This window comes from Gossypium hirsutum, chromosome A05, assembly GCF_007990345.1.
Source record: "Gossypium hirsutum isolate 1008001.06 chromosome A05, Gossypium_hirsutum_v2.1, whole genome shotgun sequence".
Classification (NCBI taxonomy): Eukaryota; Viridiplantae; Streptophyta; class Magnoliopsida; order Malvales; family Malvaceae; genus Gossypium; species Gossypium hirsutum.
In genome coordinates this window covers 22221631-22245441 of record NC_053428.1, presented here as the reverse complement: position 1 = coordinate 22245441, position 23811 = coordinate 22221631, and the positions used below count along the sequence as shown (strand labels likewise).

At 32.8% G+C, this 23811-nt stretch overlaps 2 protein-coding genes across 2 annotated transcripts; both read right to left on the bottom strand.

Annotated features, from left to right (window-relative positions):
- Positions 1-124: 124 nt before the first annotated feature.
- Positions 125-2662, bottom strand: LOC107957818 (beta carbonic anhydrase 5, chloroplastic). The gene is made up of 10 exons (XM_016893399.2): positions 2419-2662; positions 2183-2328; positions 2024-2085; positions 1650-1775; positions 1509-1557; positions 1301-1414; positions 1143-1196; positions 927-1009; positions 738-840; positions 125-646 (listed from the first exon to the last, which is right to left on the bottom strand). The coding sequence occupies exons 1-10, from the start codon at positions 2432-2434 to the stop codon at positions 446-448; spliced, it is 954 nt and encodes a 317-aa protein (XP_016748888.2). The 5' UTR covers positions 2435-2662; the 3' UTR covers positions 125-445.
- Positions 2663-4786: 2124 nt separating this feature from the next.
- On the bottom strand, positions 4787-6185 carry LOC121229482 (transcription factor bHLH30). Its single transcript, XM_041113965.1, has 2 exons — positions 5462-6185; positions 4787-5376 (listed from the first exon to the last, which is right to left on the bottom strand). Exons 1-2 carry the CDS (start codon positions 5663-5665, stop codon positions 4888-4890), a joined length of 693 nt encoding a protein of 230 aa, XP_040969899.1. The 5' UTR covers positions 5666-6185; the 3' UTR covers positions 4787-4887.
- Positions 6186-23811: the final 17626 nt, after the last annotated feature.

Genomic DNA, 23811 nt, shown 5'->3' with positions numbered 1-23811 from the left:
AATAATTTAGTGATCGTGACGTAAAATTACTAATAGATTAATCACTTTTAACTACAGTTTACCCTTTGAAATTATTATAAATAACTAATGGATATCAAATGAAATGAAAGTTGAGATATCTACATAAAAAAGTTGTAATATTATATAGGTTTTAAAATTCAGGCGAGACAAAACATACAAACAATAAAATGATAATCCCGCGCCATTACCTTCTGTAATCGACAATCCTAGCCAGATTGCACCCTTAGCTTTACAATCCCTTCCAATTACATGTTGGATTTGCCTTTAGCTCAATATAATCTTTGGGCGTGGTTTGATTTGAAAATTGAGCTTTGCAGCCTTTGCTTTTTACGTATCAAACGCCGTTTATATTTGTATAATTGTCATTTTCTTGCAATGTACAGGTTTCAAATATATATATATAAAATGGCCAAGAACGCATCAGTCAGCACCAAAGTTGTTGATCTTTGACGAAGAACCTTCCCTTTTCTTCATCACTGCCTCCCTTGAAATCAAGCGTCCACTTCTCAAATGTACAGTTGAGAAAATCATAGTATCCTCCATGAACAAACAGCATCTCTTTCTTCACCTTCTCTTTTATCCACGGATATGTTAGCAAGTTCATTAGCGACATATTTATGGATTCCTGCAACACCAATTGAATGTAATTATCATCTCCAATACATACATATAACTATGGAGTTTGTGATGCCAAATGTTAGAAAAAGAGTGCTGACTTTCTCACAGAGACGGCATTGTTGATCGAAGCTAAGGTGGTTTGCGGCAGATTCTGTTGTTAACTTTGCATTTTTCCCATTAGTAACCCAAGTTTTGATAAAACTGCTCCAAAATGAACAAATAAGTTGAGGCTCAAAAAATTCTGCGGCTTCGTTTAAGGCTAAAACAGGAAAAACATATATCATCACCTGGAGTCACTATTATCTTGCATGCTCATAAGGGTCTGAATTCCTCCGCAGCAACTGTGACCGATAATTAATATGTTTTCAACCTAGTAATGAAAAAAAAAAAAACCATGTTTTCTGAGTTTTGATCTACCTTTTATACTCTATTTTACGAAAACTGGCAAGTTATACGTTTATAAACAGCTGCTTGTGTATTCTTGCCAATAAATAATCACTTACTTGAAGAGTTTTTACTGCAAATTCAAGGGCAGCGTTAGTTTCTGAAGGTCCCTTCTGCGAAAAGGATAAATTTTAATGAAATCTGTAGTATGTGTTTTCATTGCTTTGTCAAATTCAATGAAGTTGAAGACAGCATGGCTAAATAATAATAATAATACCTGGAGTGGAGGAACAAGATTAGCTACATTTCGAATCATGAAGGCTTCCCCTGGTCGAAACCCAAGGATTGTAGAAGGACACACCCTGGAATCTGCACAAGCAATCACCATAAACTGTCTTTGAAAACTTGTTAGTCTAATTGGTCACATAGAACAGGCATGATGAGGGAAATTGATAAAGTGGCTTTGGTTTGGTTTGGTTTATAACCTTGGGTGTTTGAGCTTCTTTAAGTGTTTCAAAATGCTCCAATTCTTCCCTGTTTGAAAATGAAAATTTACAAGGAATTAAAAGAAAAAAACAGATCATGGGAACCTTTATTTTATGACCCTACTGCTAAGTAGAACTTACAAATATTTGTGATGTTTAAAACTCAGAAACCTCAGTTTCAACTCGTCAAACAAGTTCAATTTGGAGCCTGTAACTTCTTGTAGTCCTACACCTAGGGAATTGCTAGAAGCAGAAACCGAGGGCCTCCTGTAGATATGGAGAATGCTATGGTTTCAACTTTCAAGTAGCTAATCCAAAAGTATAACAGAACTCAAGTAACATGGGTTATTAATGACATTTGGGAATATGTACTGAAATGGTCTCTGGCTATGGAATTTCATTGACTGCAATCATCTTTCCATTAAAAGCTTGGAGAATCAACAGGCTCAAAAACTGAATTTGAACCTAATATCTTATAATAATCTAAACAACAGAAATTGAAAGCCATATTTTACCTAGTGATATCCGGTGAAGACGATGACCTTGATTGTATGTCGTCCACATCATTCAATCTCATCTATCCAAGTATATATGTACATATCAAAAGGAGGGAATCATTGTGGGAGAAAGAAAGAAACGAAACAAGAGAAAAGAATATTATCAACAAAACGCACCGCTTTTGAACAAAGCCATTTCCTCGGGAAACTGCGAACAGAGTCATCGGTAGTAAACCCAGAGAAATGAGACAGTGAGCAGCGATAAGAATCGAGGGTATCGCGTAGTGACCTTGTCGCTGATACAAGCGATCGAGCTTTAAAGCCTAAATTCAAGTTCACATATCACCAAAAAAAATTACAAAACTTCCATATCAGAATATCATACTCCTTGAATTTACGATTATTATACTTACGGATCAACCAGGCCATTTCTCTTCCCACCTTTGCATTTGCTTCGTAATAATGAATTTCCTTTTATAGCTCTGTTTCCATGATCGTGTTCTCCATATCATCACGTAAAGTTTTCAGATTGGGGGTTTTTGTATTTTTATTTTATTTTATTTTAAAATTGTTTTGTTCTCCAGGATTGTTGGCATACTTGAGAGGGTGACGAAGACAAACAAGGCATGCTTATCCAAGCAAACGGAACACCAATAGTTATCCAATCTTTGTGGGGTCTGAACAAGCAAAAACAAATACCTAAAAAAATATTGGTCCCCTTCGCTAGTCATGCAAAGCTACAAAACAAGTGGCTTTGCCTTTATCCTCTCAAGCAATCAATTTCAAACTACAAAATAACGTGTTCATCAAATTTAATGAAGCATTCATGCTTTGAAATTTTTTAACATCTTTGATTCAATCTTTTTTTATATATTTGATTATCTGACTCCTGAATTTAGTTGTTATTATAAAGATTTATTTTAACTGTTATAATTATAATAAATATTATAAAATATGTCTCTATTCAATTTAAATTTGATTTATTTTAACATCATGTTTAAATGTGTAATTGTGAGTAGTGATGTGTCCCCTAACATAATCATTTAAGAACTCTGATTTGGTCATTTTACCACACGACGCACTATGTTAGTACAGGATTTCACTTGGATATGATTTATTACCATTTTAGGGTATAAGATGTGAGGGTTTAATTTTTATAAATTTTATTAACACATTCTCTTATTAATATATACTAGATTTCTATACGCTCAGGTGACATTTTTTAAAAAAAGAAAAGTATATATATATAAAGGAGGTAGTTATTATAAAAAGAAATAACAGCAAATTGTAAAGATAATTAATAAAAAATTTAAAATTTTGTGTTAAATATCATTTAATCCTATATGTAACTCAAAATTGAATATAAGGCTATTTTTAATCACTTCAAATCTGAATTAATATAAGACTAATTTATGATACCAATTCAATTAATTACATTAATAATATATATTAAATTCTTATTTTTAAAAAGTCTCACCATACTTGCAATGAATCTGTATTAGATGTCGTCATGCCAGTAAGGATGTGGAGCACATTTTTTTTCATTGCCCCTTTGCAACAACTGTTTGGCAGGAAACTGGTTTTGTGCCGATCAATGGTTCGGTTAAGGAGTTTGTTGCTTGCATGCTGGTTGAGCAGCAAGATGAAAAGAGGAGGCGTGTTCTGGGGCATTTGGTTTAGCAGAAATGTGATGGTTTGGAAACAAATTTCTATGACAGCCGACTAACTTGTGCATTATGTGGACGAATTTTTACAATGTTGGTTGGGGCATGCATGGTTCATTCCTATCAGTCAGTCCTGCGTCCGGCGGTTGAGGGATGCGACGTTTGTTGGAGAAAGCCGAATATTGAGATGCTTAAATGTAATATTGACAGCGCTAGAGTGGCGAAATGGGATGGGCTGCTATTGTGCGCAATGAAACAAGTGGTTCTGTGAGATTTATTGCGACCTTCATGAAGAGTAATTTTGATTCTTTTATGGCTGAAATTTTAGCTACGCATAAGGTTGTTTCTTGGTTTCAATCGTTGCATTTGGATGGTGTTTTTTTGAAACCGAAATCAACATTTCTGGCAAGCTTTTCATCTTGATCATTTGGATGTCTTGGATTCAAAATTAATTCTTAAAAATTGTGTCACTATTGCCTTTGGCTTCCATCCGTTCTCATTCCATTAGATTCGTAGGGATGCCAATAAACTTACACACGTTTTCGCAAAGATGACTTTGAAAAGTAAACTACATGAAATGTATTTTGGCTAATGTGGATATTGATGAGTGGAACTAGGTTTGGATGTATTGGATAAGCATCATGATTTGAATTTAGGTGCTTTTCTTGTTTTATAATTGACTTCTTATCTTATTTTTCTCTTTAATAAATGCCTTCTATTTAAAAATAATAATTTATATATTACCTAACATATAACACCTTTCAGTATTGTCATTGAAACTCATTATTGCTCAAATTAGTTATATTTGCTAACACTTAATCATTGTGCTTAAATTAAAACTTAATAACACGAAAATAATCAATTGAATCACCGGAGAAGTAGAAAAAATTTAAATTGACATTAATTTAAAAAATAACATATGGAGTTAAAAGAGTTAACAAACAAAAAGAAAAAGAAAGCACCAAATAAGTAGACAAGCATGCCTTATTTATTATAAATATAAATATAAATAGTAGGGAAAAGATAAATAAGGAAAACTTGAAGAAACCTCTCTTATATATACTATACTATAATAATAAAACATCCCAAATTCCTCAAAATTAACCAATTGAGAGTATAATATAATATATATACACATTTAATTTAACCTTATAATATTCAAGTTATTTTCTAATTTACCATTATGGCATTATCACATCAACAAAATCAAACACTTCCTCAACCTACCAAAAACCCATGTCCAGTTTCACTATTCGACCCAAAAACCCGAGCCCGTTTACTTCCCGGCCCTTGGGCCAACCTAGAAACCCGGTTCTCCACCACATCCTTCAAAGCCCGTTTCAACGGTCCAACTTGCTCCTCATCGCCGCTCCATTGCATCACCACGACGCTCTTGGTCCGCCCACCAACCGTCGTCATCTCAGCCCGAACCACCTTAGCCTGAACCAACCTAATCACCCGGCTCAAATCGTGGTTCAAACCCGGCCTATCCTCGCAGCAAATCGTCGCTTTCAACAACTTCCCTCCTTCGTTACAAAAGCTCAACGTCGCCTCGTCACATTCCCCAGGAAACGGCCACGACGTGTCGAGCTCCGGTCGGCTGTTACTACAACAACCGTCGCGGCCGCGCCGCCCTACGTCTTCCACTTGCCTCTTTAGCTCCCTCACGTGATGAACAACCTCCGCCAGTAACGATGCCTTATCCGTCTGTTCCAAAAAGACAGAGACGTTAAAACAACATCAATCGTAACACTAACAGTAGCATTGTTTGTTTTTGTTTTGTTAAAAGAACCTTAGTGGTGTTGGGGAGGAGAGAACGGAGAGTTGAGAAATGGGCATTGATACGTTGCCTGCGCCTCCTTTCAGCTTCCTTGTGACTCTTACAGGCTTCCGTTGATTTTCTCTCCGATAAATCCTTAAAGGAATCGTCACCCTCCATTAACATGACCGGGCTGTTGTTATTCTCAACCCCACTGAAACTTTTCACAGGAAACATCTTTTCCCTTGCAATAATATAGCGTAAAAGAAGAAAGAAAAAGAAAATAGAATGAGGGGAGAAGACAACTCTAGTTTACAAACTAGAACAAGTGAAAGTAAAAGAAGTACTTAGACAGGCACTTGGTCTTTCTTTTTGTTCTTTTTTTTCGATATTGTTGATAATGACTTAAGTAAAAGTGAATAATCGTTATCCGAGGTGGGACTTGGTTAGAGTGAAAATAATAATAAAAGAACATGCAAGTAAAAAACAGAATAATGGTCAAAACTCAAATTAAATAGTAAATTTTAATTAAGCTTTTGAACGAAACGATTTGAAAGGTTAAAAAAAAAAAGAGTCACGGCGGGCGGTGGTTGGCGCCGACAGCTTTTGTCGGAGCAGGGCAGGACCTAATCATGAAAATGGTGATTCGGCCGGACTATATTTCTATATACATCACTATTTGTTTCATTGCTTCATTTTCACACGCATTCCCCTTTGTTTCTCTTTTCTTTTCTCTTTTTACATATTTATCGACGTCGTCCCTGGGCTGCTATCGCCTGCATATGTATATATATTGGTCACTTCAACACGATAATATAGTCATTGTTATGATGATTCAAAGCCTGCTTCTGTTTTTTTTTAAAGGCCTTGGGTCCATGTATGCCTGATGTCACTGTGTCAGTCATGGTTTGTGTTTGCATTTTGTTTTTTTAAACTTTGCATACAATAATTTAGCTTTGTAAATATATTATAACTCAAAAAATGGGACGATTTTTTTTTTGAGGGGTTTAATTTATTATTTGACCAAAGAAATTGAAAATGAAGACAGGAGAGAACGGGGGGGATGAAGGTATAAAAAATTGCATGTGAGAGTGTTGGGTGGACCCCCACTAGATCTTGAAGACTATAGAGAAGTGAGATCACCATCTAATGACAGTGTCAATGACCAGTCCCGACAACGTTTGTGAAATGATATTTGTTTCGTTTTCTAACATCTTGAACACTGTATTTCGTCTGGTTTCAATCGGTATGTTTCCAGACCCAACTTATGTCTCATGGTTCATGCTTTCCTTGGCACTCGTTATACCACATTATTCCTACCGACAGTAGGTAACAACCGATTCAAATTTCTCAACTTATACAATTGAAAAAAAATCACTTGATTGTTTAAATCACTTGTTTGCTCTAATCCATCTTGTTGTTGAAATCTACTTTTAAATGATGCTAAGGGATAGTTATGTATTCAACCTTAAAGTAATTGTTAAATAAAAGTTTATTCCCTTTTTCGGAAAAGAAAAACGAAAGAATATGAATAGATAATTAAAAATTTTATTTATTTCAAATTAAAAAAATTAACACAAATAATTTATAATGATTTAACCATCGATCTCCATTACCTTCACCTCAATTCTTAACAAGTTTTGAGTTCACTATAACATAAAAACCATTATCTTTATTTTTTTTTTTTGCAATGGTAAAGATTGAACCAAACTTACAAAATGGTAAATTTGTATAAACAAAAAACTGGTAGGTGTTTAGCTTTCAGTAAGATGAATAAAGCTTACATAAATCTTTCACAAAAATATGCACAAGAGAAAGAAGGTAAGAAATAAACTTTTTTTTTTTTGTGATGATTGAGTATTAATTTCATGCTTTTTGGAGTGCCAATGAATAACCGTTAGAAGCAAAAAAATATTGATACCGTAAAGACAAGTATATATATTTTGTGTTCAGCATTGATACCTGAAGAATATATATTTTACACTTTACACTTCCAGAAATGGTTGTCTACTGACCTCTATTGGCACTTTAGGTAAGGTATCCATATTTAACCCTTGAAAAGTGCTTACAAGTTGGAACATATTGAAATTATTTTGAATTGACTCTATTAAAGTTTTTTTTTTACTATTTTAAAATCTTAAAATCTACAATGAGATTTTTAATAATATTTTCATGAAATTACTTAAGAAAAAATTTATTTTAAATGTTAGTTGTATAAAAAGCTTTATAAGTTAAAGCTAACAATAATTAATAATATTCATATCAATGCTTATACATTTTTATAATTATATTTAAGTAAAAATTAATTTTATTACTAAAATAATAATTTTAAGGGTAATGCTAAAGCAGTCGTGTGTGATTTCGGAGAAAGAATTCACAAACAAATGTAGCCTTTTTTTTTTAAGAAAAAGTATTACAAAGAACTATTTAGATATATACTCAAGTCCCCTTGGAGGCGTTTCAAAAAATTGAAGGCCACTGTTATAACCAACCATCATTTTCGCTCTATCATGAGCATCTTTGTTGAGTTATCTAAAAACATGACGAATCGACCAATGCACCATTTTAGCCAATAACAGTCGGATTCTTCTGACCAAAGCGGAATTCGAACCCTTTGAAGACTTACTTTGTAGAGCTTGTGTTGCCTCTTGACCGTTTGAAAAAATTATCAAATTGTCAAATCATATATCTAATGCAATCATCAGACCATTCCAAATGTCCCATAATTTCGCATCTAAGATAGAATAGATTCCAATAAACCGATTATAGCCAAGGATCCAACTCTCGTATCTGTCTCGTAAAACCCCCAATCATGGCAACCCCGGAACCCTCTTTTACTATGCCATCATCAATGTTCAATTGAATCCAATTCTCGAATAAAGGTGGGACTGAGTTTGACACTTGCCATTTAGGAACATTTGCTTTATGGTATAAGGTATATTGTTTGACCCAACTATATGAAACTTTTACCAACTCCTCACACTCCACGTTATTCCTTGAAAGATAAAAAGGTTATGATTCTTCTAAATACGCCAGGCAACTATACTGATCTATCGTAATAAGGTGCAACACATTAAACTAGTTTTCGTACTTAAGGAGTTTGAATCCAAGCATTTTCATTATGTTTTAGTTACATTTTCTTAGTTTAATATAAATTCAATAAAAGTGTATTTTGAGTCTTTTATTGACCTTAGGGGTTGAATGAAGCTTGAAGGCGAGCTAACATACTAAGTGTGTAGGAGACCACTCAAAGGCATAGGAACTCAAGGCTGGTCGCTATGTTGCAACACGGGAGTTCAATGTCACAACATAGGGAGCAGAATGCAAGAATTACCATACTACCTTTGGTGTCGCGACACAGCTAAGGGATGTTGCGACACACCCCTGAAGCATGCATATTGGCTTCGATGTTGCGACACAAGAACTAGGGTGTCCTGACACCAACCTTCTACAGGGAACACTTATTACAGTGGCATCTTGGTCTGCGCAATGGAAATTAAACACGAGAACGTCAGTTGACCTAGGTTGAGGACGACGACAACCCTAACTCTATAAATAAGCTATTAAAACACTTGTTTGGGGATAATTTTTATATTCTAAATCTTTCTTTGTAAATTTAGTTTTAAGTTTTTCCTTTCTTTTAGGCTTTAGGCTTATTTCAGTTCTTTTCTATTTGTGTTCTTCAGAGAACGTGAGTTGTAAACGTGATCAAACTATTGTAGATTTTGCGCTTCAATCAATACAATTCAGGAATCTCTTAAACCTTTCTTTTGATTGTTATTTATGTTTATCTTTATAATCAATTTTATTGTGTTCATGAGATCCATGAAGAACTAATCCTCTTATGAGGGATTAGTGAGTGGAGGTGTGATTAATTGATTATTATATAGGGTTTTCTTAGCTGATCTGTTGTTTGGAAAAGGAAAAATTTAAACCCTAGGTTTGACGATCCTAGGAAGACATTTAGATGGGAATTAACCCAAAATTGATATAACCTATCCATGAACACCTTATCCCCAAACCAGTTTGGATTGTGAGGTCGAGAGATAAGTAGTTCTTGTCTACCCATTAGTTTAGTGGAAGATTGAGAGATCCTACTAGGGTAATGACTAGTTGATTGAGTATAAACCCGAAATAGGAATTAGTTATGACCAGCGAAGTAAGCTAATCACCCATTGTAACACCCCTAACCCATATTCATCGCTGGAATAGAGTTTCGAAACATTACCGAATAAACATAATCTAATTCATTGGTTTTGAAACATTACGATAATCATAATATAATTCATCCTTAAACATGCAGAGTCCCTTATTCAAGCCATTTAGGGCCTAAAATCACTTTAAAAATGATTTGAGACTAAATCGGGAATATTTGAAATTTTTGAGAAAAAGTTAGAAAAATTTCACTACAGGGATCATACGGGCGTGTAGCCAAGCCATGTGGGCATTTGAAGTAGGGACACACGACCGTGTCCCAGCCCGTGTCCGTGCCCGTGTAATTCACTTACTTGGGTCATACGGCCAAGCCACACGCCCGTGTGCTAGACTGTGTAACCCTCGAAATGGCCTCATACGCCAGTGTGCTAGCCATGTTTCTCACACGATCAAGTCACACACCCGTGTGTCTGGCCTATGGACCTAAAATGTGTCTTAAACCACAAGTTTATCATTTCCAACTTGCTTGGACATTAAGAAACTCAAAACCATTTGTTTGATCTATTCAAAACACGATCAAACACACTTAAAACATGCAAAAACAATCATCCTATATGCCTAATCAATGTACCCTTATTGATACCACATTTATATCATCAAAACATATCATCAATGCATTATTCAAATCAAAATTTTAAACATGTCAAAATCCATCAATTTGGCCTAGCTCATATCTACCTAAAACATCAACTTATATTCACATACACATAACAAGTATTGGTTCAAACAACATGCCAAATTATGGCTTCAAACACAAACATGCATTTATATACTCAAACTAACATTACACTTATAACTTCATTTACAATCTATCTACAAAATAACTATCAACTAGACATCCTAGGTACATGTGAACACAAAAAGATAAACATAACCACATTTGAGATCGGGATCATTGCTGGATGCTGAATAGGCGATCAAAAGAGAAGTACCTAACCTGCGCACGGAAAAACCAAAACCGTATGCTAAGTAAAACTCAGTGATATTTCTATAATTCGAACAATTAAAGATATAATTATACAAAAATGCATAATTTGAATTATATGAACATACTATTGTCTAAGCTTATATTTGTCATATGCCATTATTTCAATTTCATGTATGTTATCATATCATTTCATACCATATTCAATTTTCACATGCTACCATATTTGTTTTCTTTAACAAATATCTCAACACACATCACTAGCTACATAATTAGCTTTTCACATATCAATCCACATTTCATTTAAACAATGGCATTATCCATTCCATTTCCAATTCATGAGTACGTAACTCATATATTCCATTTGTTCACAACATATTTCACATTTCATGTCATTTAAATATCAATTATAAAACTTTATTATTTATTTACCCTTATTAACATGACTCGAACTCGGACGGATACACGGATCCAACCAACACACCAGTTTGCACTCAGTGCCTCATCGAGTAAATCCGAAATAACAATTGCGCCTAGCGCTATATAAATTAACATCCACTATCTCATTGATTAAACCAAAGCAAATTGGCACCATGTGCCTCATCGACTTGAAGTCGAAAAAATCCCTGAACACTTCGTATCCTATGGCATGCCATCTAAATCCAACTCAACCCGATACAGTTAATAGGGTTTCATTTTGCTTTCAATATATATATCTAATATCAAATTTCATATAAGCACATTATCACATATATACCTATTCAATTCAATCAATATCATTTCAATAAATTCATCACATACCAAGTCAATCTATTTCAATTGTAAAACACAATAGTTCTCACCTCTAATGCTTACCAAATGCAAGAAATTAAAATGCAATAATTTATAACTTAGTTCGGATTATAACAACATAAACCGTGGATTCTGATTTATTCGACGTCTATTTTATCCCTCCCATTTTAGTCGAGGATTCCGATACGATGTTAGCTACGGAATTAAAACAATTAAAAAACATCAATACAACACAAATTAATTTCACATTGAACATTTCAAATTTCACTCAATAATTGTTTAAATTCCAATTTAATCCTTAAACGAATGCTACTTTTTATTCTTCACATTTAATCCTATATTTTTACACTAATTTCTCTTTAAGCTAAATTTAGTTTCCAATTTTCAATTAAACCCCTAAATTTCAAATTTTTCACAATTTAGTTGTAATGGCCTAATTTTCAGTGGTGTCAGAAATGGTGATTAGAGATCACTAAATTCGACAAGTAAGATTTAACAAGATAGTAATTAAATATTTATGAGTCAAGTAAGAATTTAGAAGAATTTGTGAATTGGTGAATTTGGTGAATTAAAAGAATTTATTAGGTCAAACGGGTCAAAAACGAGGTATCGAGACCTTGAATTTGAAAATCGAGCTATAAATATTTTTATAAATATTTATGAAGTGTAATTTAGCTAGTATTAAAGTTTGGTTGAGAAATTTTAACGTTTGGGTAGTCAATTAAATAAAAAGGACTAAATTGTAACAAATACAAAATTTGGTAGAAGGATTAAATAGCTCAAGTGTTAAAATAAAGAGGATTTAAAGGGAAATTAAGCCTAAAAGTGAATAGGCTGGACGGCAAGGTAAAGAAAATCAGCAGAAAATAAGGGAAATAAGGGCAAAATTAGAAATTTTACAATTTTAACATATAAAATAAGGACAAAATTGAAAAAGCTAGAGATCTCTTCATATTTTCTCAGCCAAAACGACATAGAAGGTCTGGAGAAAGCTTTTTTTTTCATATTTTTACATCATGTGAGTTTAATTCTTGCTTTTTCTTGATAATTTTTATGTTTTTATGACATTTATAATTAGGTCCACTCATAGAATTCATTAGTTTTTGAATTTATGGGTGAAATTGGAAGTTACCCTAGATGGGTAAGGGAATTTTATGATGAATTATTATGAAATTTAAGTTATAATTTCATACTAAGGTGGTTTTATTAAGTGATTTTGATAGAAAATGGTATTTAGGATCTAATTGTGAAAAAGTTGTGAATTGAAGGTTGGTGTTGAAATTCAGAATTTCAAAGGTTTTTAAATAGTTTATAATGATAAAATAAAGTGTTAATTGAGAAAAAATGGTTCAATTGATGGGTGAATTGAGCAGGGACTAAATTGTAAAAACTAAAAATTTTGGGGTAAAAGTAAAATTTTGAAAGTTGAAGAGCATAAATTGTGAAGAGAAATAGAAATCAAATAAATGCTAATGAGTGGAAATATTTTATATTATAGATCAAGAATCCAAAGGAGAACGAGGAAAAGAAAAAGTTGCTGAATAGTTCCTAAATTTTAATATCTTCTACAAATTAGCCGGGTAAGTTCATATGGTTGAATTTTGATGTTTATGTTTGAATGATTGAATGATATAATGTGTTAGTATATATGAATTTGTTGTGGGATTGTGAAAATTTTGTTAATGAAAGAATAAATGTGGAAAATGCAAATTAGGAAAAACGCAGGAATTGAGTACGTTCGTATTGTGACATGTGATGCATTGACGGATAAGACCATGGTTGTTCCATGAAAAAGTGTGAAATGTAGGTATGGTATCATCCATACTGAGTTGCGAAATGTACGTATGGTATTATCAAATCCATACTGAGTTAAGAAATGTAGGTATCGCATTTCCCATACCGAGTTGTAAAATGTAGGTATGGTATTTCAATGAGGAAAACCATACTGAGTTTATGAATCGTGGCACTGAACAGCGACGTACTCAATTTCGTAAGCCGTTTCCTAATTTGATAATAAGAAATACAAGAGAAGTGAACCAAATGAAAGAGATTGAGTAGTTGTTAATGTTGAGCTCAACTATGTGAAGTATTATAACAGTGGTTGTGAATGGCAGGAAACTTTAGTAAATGTTTTTATATTGTTTGGAAATATTATGTTTGATAAGCATTACTTTTGTGTGTTTGATATTTTTATGTAGATTGAATTGAAGAGAAGTTGGTAGATCGGATCAACACAACAAAGCACACTATCCAAATAAATTCCTGTAGTTTTTGTTTTATGTTTAAATGAATTGAAGTAAAGATGTTATAAATTATATGGCATGTATAGAGTTTAAATGAATTGAAGTAAAGATGTTATAAACTAGTTAACAATATTTTATACTAAAACAGTTTTTGGTTAGTAGCAGTAGTTTGAATTTGAAAATTCACCATAAATTATGAAAATCTAATTAGAGGTTGAATAAAATATGAAATTAAATCTTATTGAATCTAGTTTCACATAGAAGAAACGGTGTAGCAAAAGACTTTCATATCAAGAGATATTTGAATTTTTGTGAGATAAGGTCAGAGTGATTTTGAGCTCCCCTGTTCTGATTTGTAAAAATCATTAAAAATTGTAAAAAAATAATTAGAATTCATACTATATATTTATGGATTCCTTATTGAGTTTATTTTTAAGAGAAACAAATAGCATGTTTATTTGAATTCTATATAGGGAGAAATTTGATTCGTAGTGCACAGGGGTCAGAGTAGCCAAACCTTGAAGCAGGGGAGACTTTAACTAATAAACTGTACTAATTGGCCCAACCAAAAATTCTAGAAAAAAATTAGTAACTATATATATGAGTCTAGATTAGGGGAAAATTTATGGATTTGGATTTCGAGTTTTTTAACTCAAGATATGATTTTTTTAGCAACCATGATGCAGTTGAACAGCTTGTCTAGAAAGTATGATATAGATTGTCTGAATTTGTTTAAGTGCTCAAATAAGTTTAGTAATGCCTCGTGCTCGACTCTAGCGACGGTCTCGGGTAAGGGGACGTTACATTTCTAGCTTAAAAATCTATCAATTTAATCCCTAATACTAAAACTATTCAACATTAACAACATCCAAAATCTTAATAATTGCTAAAATTTTGACATGGGTGGGGTAGTACTTAACACTGGGATTCCAAAAATATAAAAATTACAAGAAAATAGACTAAATTGACTAACCAATTGAAATTTTAAACCTAAAAACCTTATGGTTGTGCATGGTTCTTCCTTTCTTTCTTTTTCTTTCTTAATTTTGCATGTTTTCTTTCTTTTCTTTCTTATTTTTTATTATACTTTATTTTATTATAATTATAATATATATACATATATATTTCTTATTATATAATATAACATATAACATATAATTATCATTAATGTCGCCCACTTAATGGAACAAGGCATAATTGCTTCTTTAGCCTCCTTTAATTAATTTTTAATCTATAATTTAACCTTTATCTTATACGCGATTTAGTCCTTATACTCTAATATTTCTTAATTCAAGCAAATTCACTTAACCAGAACCTAATTAACTACACAACTAACTTTGTAAATATTTATTAAAAATATCACAAGTCTGATTTACGGGAATAAAGTCCCGGGAATGCACTATCTGACACCTCTAACTATCGGGTTGTTACAATTCTCCCCTTAATTAAATTTCGTCCCCGAAATTTACCTGAAAGAGGTGGGGTATTGAGATCTCATCATCTTTTTCGGTTTCCAAGTCGCTTCCTCGACACTATGGCTACGCCATAGCACTTTTACTAATGGAACTCGCTTGTTACGTAACTCTTTCACCTCGCGAGCCAAAATCTCAACTGGTTCTTCTTTATACGACAAATCGGGTTGAATTTCAATGTCTTTTGTCAAAATAACATGAGACGGATCCGATCGGTATCTTCTAAGCATTGAAACATGAAAAATGTCATGCATTTTCTGTAATTTTGCAGGTAAAGCTAAACGATAAGCAACTAGTCCCACTCTTTCCGTGATCTCATACAGTCTAATAAAACGAGGACTCGGCTTCCCTTTCGGTCAAATCTCAAAATTTTCTTTCAAGGCGAAACTTTAAGAAATACTTTGTCGCCAACAGAATAATCAGTATCTCGACGTTTCAAATCTGCATACGACTTCTATTTATCAAAAGTTATCTTCAATCTGTATCAAATTTTCTTAAAAATATCTTTCATGTTTTAAATTAATTTCGGCCCGACCATTCTTCTTTCACCCAATTTCATTCAACAAACAGGTGTTCGACACCTACGATCGTATAAGGCTTCATACGGAGCCATTTGAATACTCAATTGAAAGCTATTTTTGTATGAATTCGACCAAAGGTAAGTAACGCTCCCAACCCGATTCAAAATCAATAACACAAGTATGAAGCATGTTTTTCAAAATCTGAATAACAAGCTCAGATTGTTCGTCTGTTTGTGGGTGAAATGTTGTGCTAAAATTAAGTCGCGTACCAAGAGATTCGTGCAACTGTTTCCAAAATCTCAAAGTGAACCGCAGATCTCGATCAAAGATTATCAACATAGGGACACTGTGCAATCTCACAATTTCTTGAATATAAACTTTAGTTAGCTTCTGAAGTGACCAATTAATCTTTACTGCTATGAAATGAGTCGATTTCATGAGTCAATCAACTATCACCCAGACAACATTTTTCTTACTTAATGATATAGGTAACCCCGCTACAAAATCCATCGTGATATGATTCCATTTCCATTCATGAATAGAAATAGGCTGAAGTAATCCGGTGGGAACCTGATGTTCTGTTTAAATTCACTGACAAGTTAAACATTTCGCCACATGTTCGACCACATCTCTTTTCATTCTTGCCCACTAATAGGATTCTCGCAGATTGCGATACATTTTCATTTCTCCAGGATGCAAATCAAAAGGACTATCATGAGCTTCGCGAAGTATCAACTCTTTTAATTTAGAAACATCTAGAACGCATATTTGGTTATGAAATCTCAAGCAACCACAATCACGAATGCTGAAATTTTCTATTATGCCATTTTGAACCATTTCTCTTTTCTTCGCCAACTTGTCATCATCTAACTGCACTGACTTTGTAACACCCCTTACCCGTATTCAACGACAGAATAGGGTTACATAGCATTACCGGACTTATAATACATTTAAACATACTTTTTACATACATTTCATCAAATCATACAATCGTCATTCAATCTCAATCAATTTGTCCCTAATATGAGCCTACGAGGCTCTAAACATACATTGGGAGTGGTTTGGGACTAAACCGATAACTTAAGAAACTTTCACAAACTCAAGTTTTTCTCAATACAGGGGACACACTCCTGTGTGGCCAAGCCGTGTGTTTCACACAGTCACCAGACACGCCCGTGTGACAAGTCGTGTGGACATTCGAAATGGGAACACATGGTCGTGTCCCAGCCCGTGCCCAACCTCTTGTAACGCTCTGACTTGGGTCACATGGCCAACACACATGCTCGTGTGGCTAGCCCATGTTCCATAAGAATGACCACACACGTCCGTGTGCCAGGCCGTGTGCTAGGCCGTGCCAAACCTATAGGGTATACTAACTTATGCCATACGGCCAAGTCACACACCCATGTGTGAGGCCGTGTGGAGCATACTGACTTGATTCAATTTCAACACCAAAGTACACACAGTTGTGTACTTGGCCATGTGTCACACACGGCTGAGACACACGCCCATGTCTCTGCCCGTGTGAACAAAAATAGGCTATTTACCAAGCCATTTCACACACCTACATCATAATTCAACATTAAATCCACCTCAACCCAGTATCATTTAAACCATTTCAATGCCAACAATATACAAGACACATAATATTCCAATTTGACCTTTAGTTCATACCAAATATCAGCTACTTCAAACATCAAAATTACCAAACTCAAATATGCATTATTTGTCCTAATTTCACAAGCATACCAACATCCACAAATCATTAATTTAACATTCATAATACCTATTATCATCAATCATCACACAACTATCAACCAACTCAATTCACAAGACATAATCATACATATATATACATAAATCAAACATACCAAATATACCAAATTAAGCCATCACTCATGGCTATTTATACATACCAAAACATATACATTTACAAGCCAATTCATTTGGCCAAAATCATTATCAAGTCATAACCAAAATTATCAAAATCCCTATATATGCCATATACTTAAAATACCAAGTTCATAGGTACCTAGAGATAGGTGAATAGTGTGACGATGTCTCCGATGATCCCTGAATCCAAGCTAGCTTTGAATTCACTATAAAATATAAAAAAATAAATGAAGTAAGCTATAAAGCTTAGTAAGCTCGTATGACATAAATTCGATATAATCATAACAAATAATTCAACCATTGATCATAATTATAAGAATTCATATCAACTAACACACCTTTCAATAACTCATTCACTAAACTATATATTTTCTTCACCATTTCTTTGATTCAAAGCTAATATGGTTTATGCACATGCCTGTACCATCTCGTACTAATCTCATACACTTTCTCGTCTTTCATTTACCCATTGAACCATTCAGAATAAAAGTTGGATACTTAAGGATCTCACACGATAAGTACATATACCATGGCCCGTAGCCAAATCAAGATAACTTATCTACAACGTGCTGATATCATGGCCCATAGCCAAATCAATCAATATGCATGGCCCGAAGCCAAATTGGTATAACTCGTACCCGAAGTGCTATATCATGGCCCGAAACTAACTCAACATATCCCCTAATGACATGTTACTAGCATCCTAAACTGTTCCTAAGGTTCAACCGGGATTTCGAATGTCGAATCGTCGTCGAATCACTATCATTCATGTCCACAAACTCGTATTTGCAATTAATACAATATCAAGCATATGAAATACATTTGTATTGAAATTTATTACATACGAACTTACCTCGGATGTGAAAAATGACGAAATAAGTCATTTAGTCATAACTTTTATTTTTCCCCGATCCAGATCTAAATTCTGATTTTCTTAATCTAAATATATTCAAAAATTAACTTATTTAACCATTACTCTATTCAATTTAATCCAAAACACACATTAGTGTTATTCTACACATTTGCCCCTAAACTTTCACGTTTTTACAATTTAGTTATTATTACACAAAATCACAAATTCATGCAAATTTAAAAATACCCATGCTTAGTCAAATTACTATTATGCCCCTAGAAGCCCATACTTTTCATTTATTTCACATTTTATCCATAAATTTTCAATATTTCTCAATTTAATCCCTATTTTGCAATTTCACTAAAAATCACTTAACAAAACTTGTATATCTATCAACAAGCATTCATAATCTATTAAGAAGCTTTAAAATACACATGTATTTATCAATGGCATTATTTAAAATCTTTAACAGTCTTGCAAAATAGTCTCTGGGCTAGCTAGTACTAGTTGCAACTATCACAAAAACATAGAAATCATTAAAAATGTAACAAAAATCATACCTTGATTAACTATCAAAGCTTGGCCAAATGAAAAACCTAAGTTTTGGCTATTCTTCTCTTCCAAATTCTGATAAGATGAAAGAATAAGAATGATAATATGTTTTGTTTTAATTATTATTAACCTTTAATTATTAATTTACCTTTTTAACCTTAATATAAAACCATTAAAATCACATAATGGTTGTCCATAATTGTCCACTCATACCATTAGTGGTTTAATTACAACATAAGGACCTTTACTTTAAGGTTCTATAGCTATTAGATACTTTTAGCTAATAGAACTCCATTTTTACATTTTACGCGATTTAGTCTTTTTTACTGAATTAACCAACCAAACGATAAAATTTCTTAACTAAACTTTCACACAATCACATTATCATGTTGTAGACATTAGAATATAATAAAATAACAATTTTGACTTCAGATTTATGGTTCTGAAACCACTGTTCTGATTTGACTAAAAACGGGTTGTTACAAACTTGATCTGATCATACATAACTGGTTTGATCTTTAGTTCAGCTAACAAACTTTTATCGTCATTGATATTGTGCTGAGCAAATATTGCTTGAAAATCAACTGCTACTTTTCTACTCAACGCATCAGCTACGACGTTAGATTTATTTACATTTAGGTTAAAATTAATTTATTATTATTCATCTCTATTGGGTACGACCCTCGGAGTACTTACTCTCTCCGTTGTAACTATATTACAACCTATACTCGTGGACATCGCCTCGATTCCATATCTTTTAACTGTAATTTTCACACTCTAAACGTTTGTAGTCTAGAGTTAATCACATACAAAATCAGCATTGTCAACCAACCTCTTCCAATTGTAATCTAAGTTTATTTTGTAAATTGGCAGCTAACCACTCGTGTAACCCCTCATATAAAAAAGCATTAAACTTAACTACTAGTATTATCCGAGACCATATTTCCTTAACTGTAGGATAATCGCGAATGACGTGTAAGGTATTTTTAGAGGCCCATCCACAAAGAACCATCCGACCCAACCCTTATCTTCAAACGTTTCGAATTAGTAAGTAAACGTGTTTGAGAGTGAGCCAAATGAAATATTTAACCCCCTGAGAACCTTGAAACTTCAATAGGAATTGCCAAATGGCATCTTTTGAATTCCATGACCCCTCTCAAATTTTCTAATAAGTACTCTTTATAAAAAATGATTCATTTGAAGACTCAGCCTAAATGATTCTATCATAACCTACTTCTGGATGGGGCAAAGGAATACCTATTATGTAACACCCTCTACCCGTATCCATTGTTGGAATAGGTACGAGGCATTACCGGAGTTTACTGAATATTTTCAGATAATTCTGAGTCATTTATTATTCATATTTTGAAAATAGTCATAACGTCTCTCTAGTGGGCCCTCGAAGCCCCAAACATACATTAAAAACCAACTGGAATTAAATCGGGATCATAAAAAAAATTTCGCAAAATCTTAAATTTTATTTTTATCTAAGTACTTACCATTTCAATGCTTCTTATAATTAAACATGTTACCATTCAATCAATAGCTTGGCACTTGTCTAAGCGTCAAACAACATCATTGTTAGTATACTAGCACATATTTCATAAAAATTCAACATTAATATACTTATTTTCTCGACATGTCACACTTGAGTTTAATAATTGTCTTTACTTACATAATTTCCTTGTATCAACATATCAAAGAAAATCATATGTACATGTCATGAAACATATCATTCTCTTACCGTTTCTTCATAAGTATATATCAATCATTTCATTATATTTATATTTCATGCTCCATCATTTCCATATATTTTATGCATATTAATTCCGATAAAGTTTATATCAAACTTAACATAAATTATATTCCATGTACTTATTCTTATTTCGTTTATCTATCTTCATAATTATTTCATAAAACTATTTTGTACATATATTTCCATATGACCAGTTCTTGTAAACATTTCACAAAACCATTTCATATAACCATTCGTCATCTGATACATATTACCTGAATATCAATTGTTTAATAGATGTCATCGCGTCTCCCATCCACGATCTTATTTATCTTTGACATGATGCCATAGTGTCTTTCAACTATGGTCTTACTCATTTTCTATCATGTTGCCATGGTATCTTTCAACCATGGTCTTATTCATTTCATGTCATGCTATCATGGTATCTTTCAACCATGATCTTAGTCATTTCATGTCATGCTGCCATGTTATCTTTCAACCATGGTCTTATTCATTTCCCGTCATGTTTCCATGGTATCTTTCAACCACGGTCTTATTCATTTCATATCACATTGCCATGGTATCTTTCAACCATGGTCTTACACATTTCATATCGGTTGCCATGGTATCTTTCAACCATGGTCTCACACATTTCATATCAGAGAGCACACTCCCGCAAACCTTATCCTTACATGGGATTACCAGTCCAGGCTAAATCCCCTGCAACGACAATTACTCTAATAAGCTTGGATCTAAATTACCAGTCCAGGCTAAATTCAGACCCTGATTCGGATTACCAATCCGGGCTAAATCCATTTACACGTATTTTTCGGGAGGGCTATATCAGGTTAGGATCACCCGTCCGGGCTAGATCCTTTTTATCGTCAATTCCTTTTCAGAGATCCATCGAATTTTCCTTTCGTTCAACCGGGATTTCTTCCCCTTTTTATCAAATATGTTATTGTTTCATCAATTTTCATACAATGAACATTCAAATCATATTCACATCAAAAACATACATTTCAAGCATTTAAGAATATAATTCAAGTTATACGAACTGACCTAGCGAAATTGCAGAAATATCAAGATTCAGGGACATTTTGGTAATTTACCATTTTCCCAATTTTCACCCGATCTTAAATTGACAATTTCATTCAATTTATTAATTTAGATAATAAAACAATTCATTCCCTTCAATTTGGTCATTTGACATTTTTACAAAATTGCCCCCTAAAATTTTACTTTTATTCGATTTAGTCCTTAAGCCAAAAACATGCAAATTAGCCATGCTAGCTGAATATTCATATATATTTTCCTTCTCCTCCTCTCCATTCCACATCCTTAATGTATATAACACATTTGTAAGTAACATTATCTATAAGCTTTATTATTTACTTTTATGAATATTCAAGCTGTCCATTTGCATTATAGTCACTAAATCATTTATATCTTGAGATACAGAACTCTAAATTAAGATCTGCTAATTTTATATGAAACTATACTTATGTTTCTTATTACCATAAAATTTTCAGAATTTTTAGTTTATTCAATAAGTACATTTTATTCTTTAAAGTTACCCTGTTCTGCTGTCTGACAGTTGTGACCCTTCTTCACTAAAAATTAAGTATCTCCTCGTACAGAATTCTAATGATGTTCCCATTTATTTATCTTGAAAATCTACTCATTCAAGATTATAAAAATATAAATTTAAGCCCATAATTATTTTTATCCAATTTTTTATGATTTTTCAAATTTAGAACAGGGGAACCCGAAATTATTCTGACCTTGTCTCACAAAATTTATTATATCTCATGATTTACAATTCCATTTCTTACATAATTTCTTCTATAAGAAGCTATACTCAATAAGATTTAATTTCATATTTTATTCATCCTATAATTCGATTTATACAATTTTTAGTGATTTTTCAAAGTTAGACTACTGCTGCTGTCCAGAACTGTTTTAGTACAATATATTAATTACCATGTTTATAACACCCTTATTTTCTTTTTCTACACAATTTCTCATCACTTTCTCTTATTTTCTCTTCACTAACATGACAAGAACATAAGACCATATATAAAAAAACTCTAAATCAACATCAATTCCATGCTTTTTCAACAATATTAAACTTAAAAATATATTAAAATCTTGATGTTCTTACCTTTTCTTATTGACTTCAATCTTTAACTTGATTTTTCTCTCTCCTCCATCTTCTATTTCTTGAATCCAACTTGATATTCTTTCTCCCCATCATCTCCTTGCTATATTTCTCTCTTGATGGCTATGGAAATTCTTTCAATTTTTAGGTTAAAATAATAAATTTTTGGTGGAAGGACTAAATTGTAAAGAAAGAAAACTTATTTTCTTCTTCTTCTCTTACGTTGGTTTGCATGTGAAAGGAAAGATGATGATAATTCTTCATCTTTCCTTCCTTTTATACTAAATAACTAATAATATAATAATAATAAATATCTCATAAAAATATTAATAAAATAATATTTATCTAATTAATTAATTTAAAATATCATCAACATAATCATTACATTCTAGAATTCTCTCTCTTACTAATTGACCATTTTGCCCTTCGTGATCTTTTAGAATTCCATCCTTGAGTTATCACTTAATTTGGTAAAATTGTGATTTAGTCCCTCATAATTTTTCACCTATTCAATTTGGTCCTAATTTATCAATTTTTCTTGGTTTCTAGATATTTCCACCCTTAAAATATTTTCACCATTAGTCCTTCAACTTTTTTATATTTACACTTTAACCCCTTAAATTTTGAGTATTTACTCTTGTGCAACAAGACTTTTCTCATCTTTGCAATTTAGTCTTTTCTTGAATTAATATATCATAATATTCTTCCCAATATTGACATAACTCAAAATTTCCCTTTTTGTCACTTTATTTCCTTATTTTACTATATCACGGATAATATTTTACTGTAAAAATTTTCGGGGTATTACACATTATATGCCTAATCACATCTTCCGACACCCATAAACAAAATAGTCAAGATTCCAAGAGTCTTCCTCCGTAACCATTTCACAAAGCATGCACTCTCCTTCCATATTTGGGTGTGTAGGGATATGATTAATCAAATGACCATAATTCGGAATCCAAAGATCTTACCAACAATTGATTAAATTACCATTCCCAATTGACCATAAAAGATTTTA

What these genes read in the sequence shown, in the direction of transcription:
- LOC107957818 (XM_016893399.2), bottom strand. An exon ending in ATCTTGTTCCTCCACTCCAG is followed by an intron (nt 1,197 to 1,300) that starts GTATTATTATTA and finishes TCCTTTTCGCAG; the next exon opens with AAGGGACCTTCAGAAACTAA. An exon ending in CAAGATAATAGTGACTCCAG is followed by an intron (nt 841 to 926) that starts GTGATGATATAT and finishes ATTTTGGAGCAG; the next exon opens with TTTTATCAAAACTTGGGTTA.
- LOC121229482 (XM_041113965.1), bottom strand. Translation starts at nt 5,665, where the DNA reads ATGTTTCCTGTGAAAAGTTTCAGTGGGGTTGAGAATAACAACAGCCCG. An exon ending in TCCTCCCCAACACCACTAAG is followed by an intron (nt 5,377 to 5,461) that starts GTTCTTTTAACA and finishes TTTTTGGAACAG; the next exon opens with ACGGATAAGGCATCGTTACT.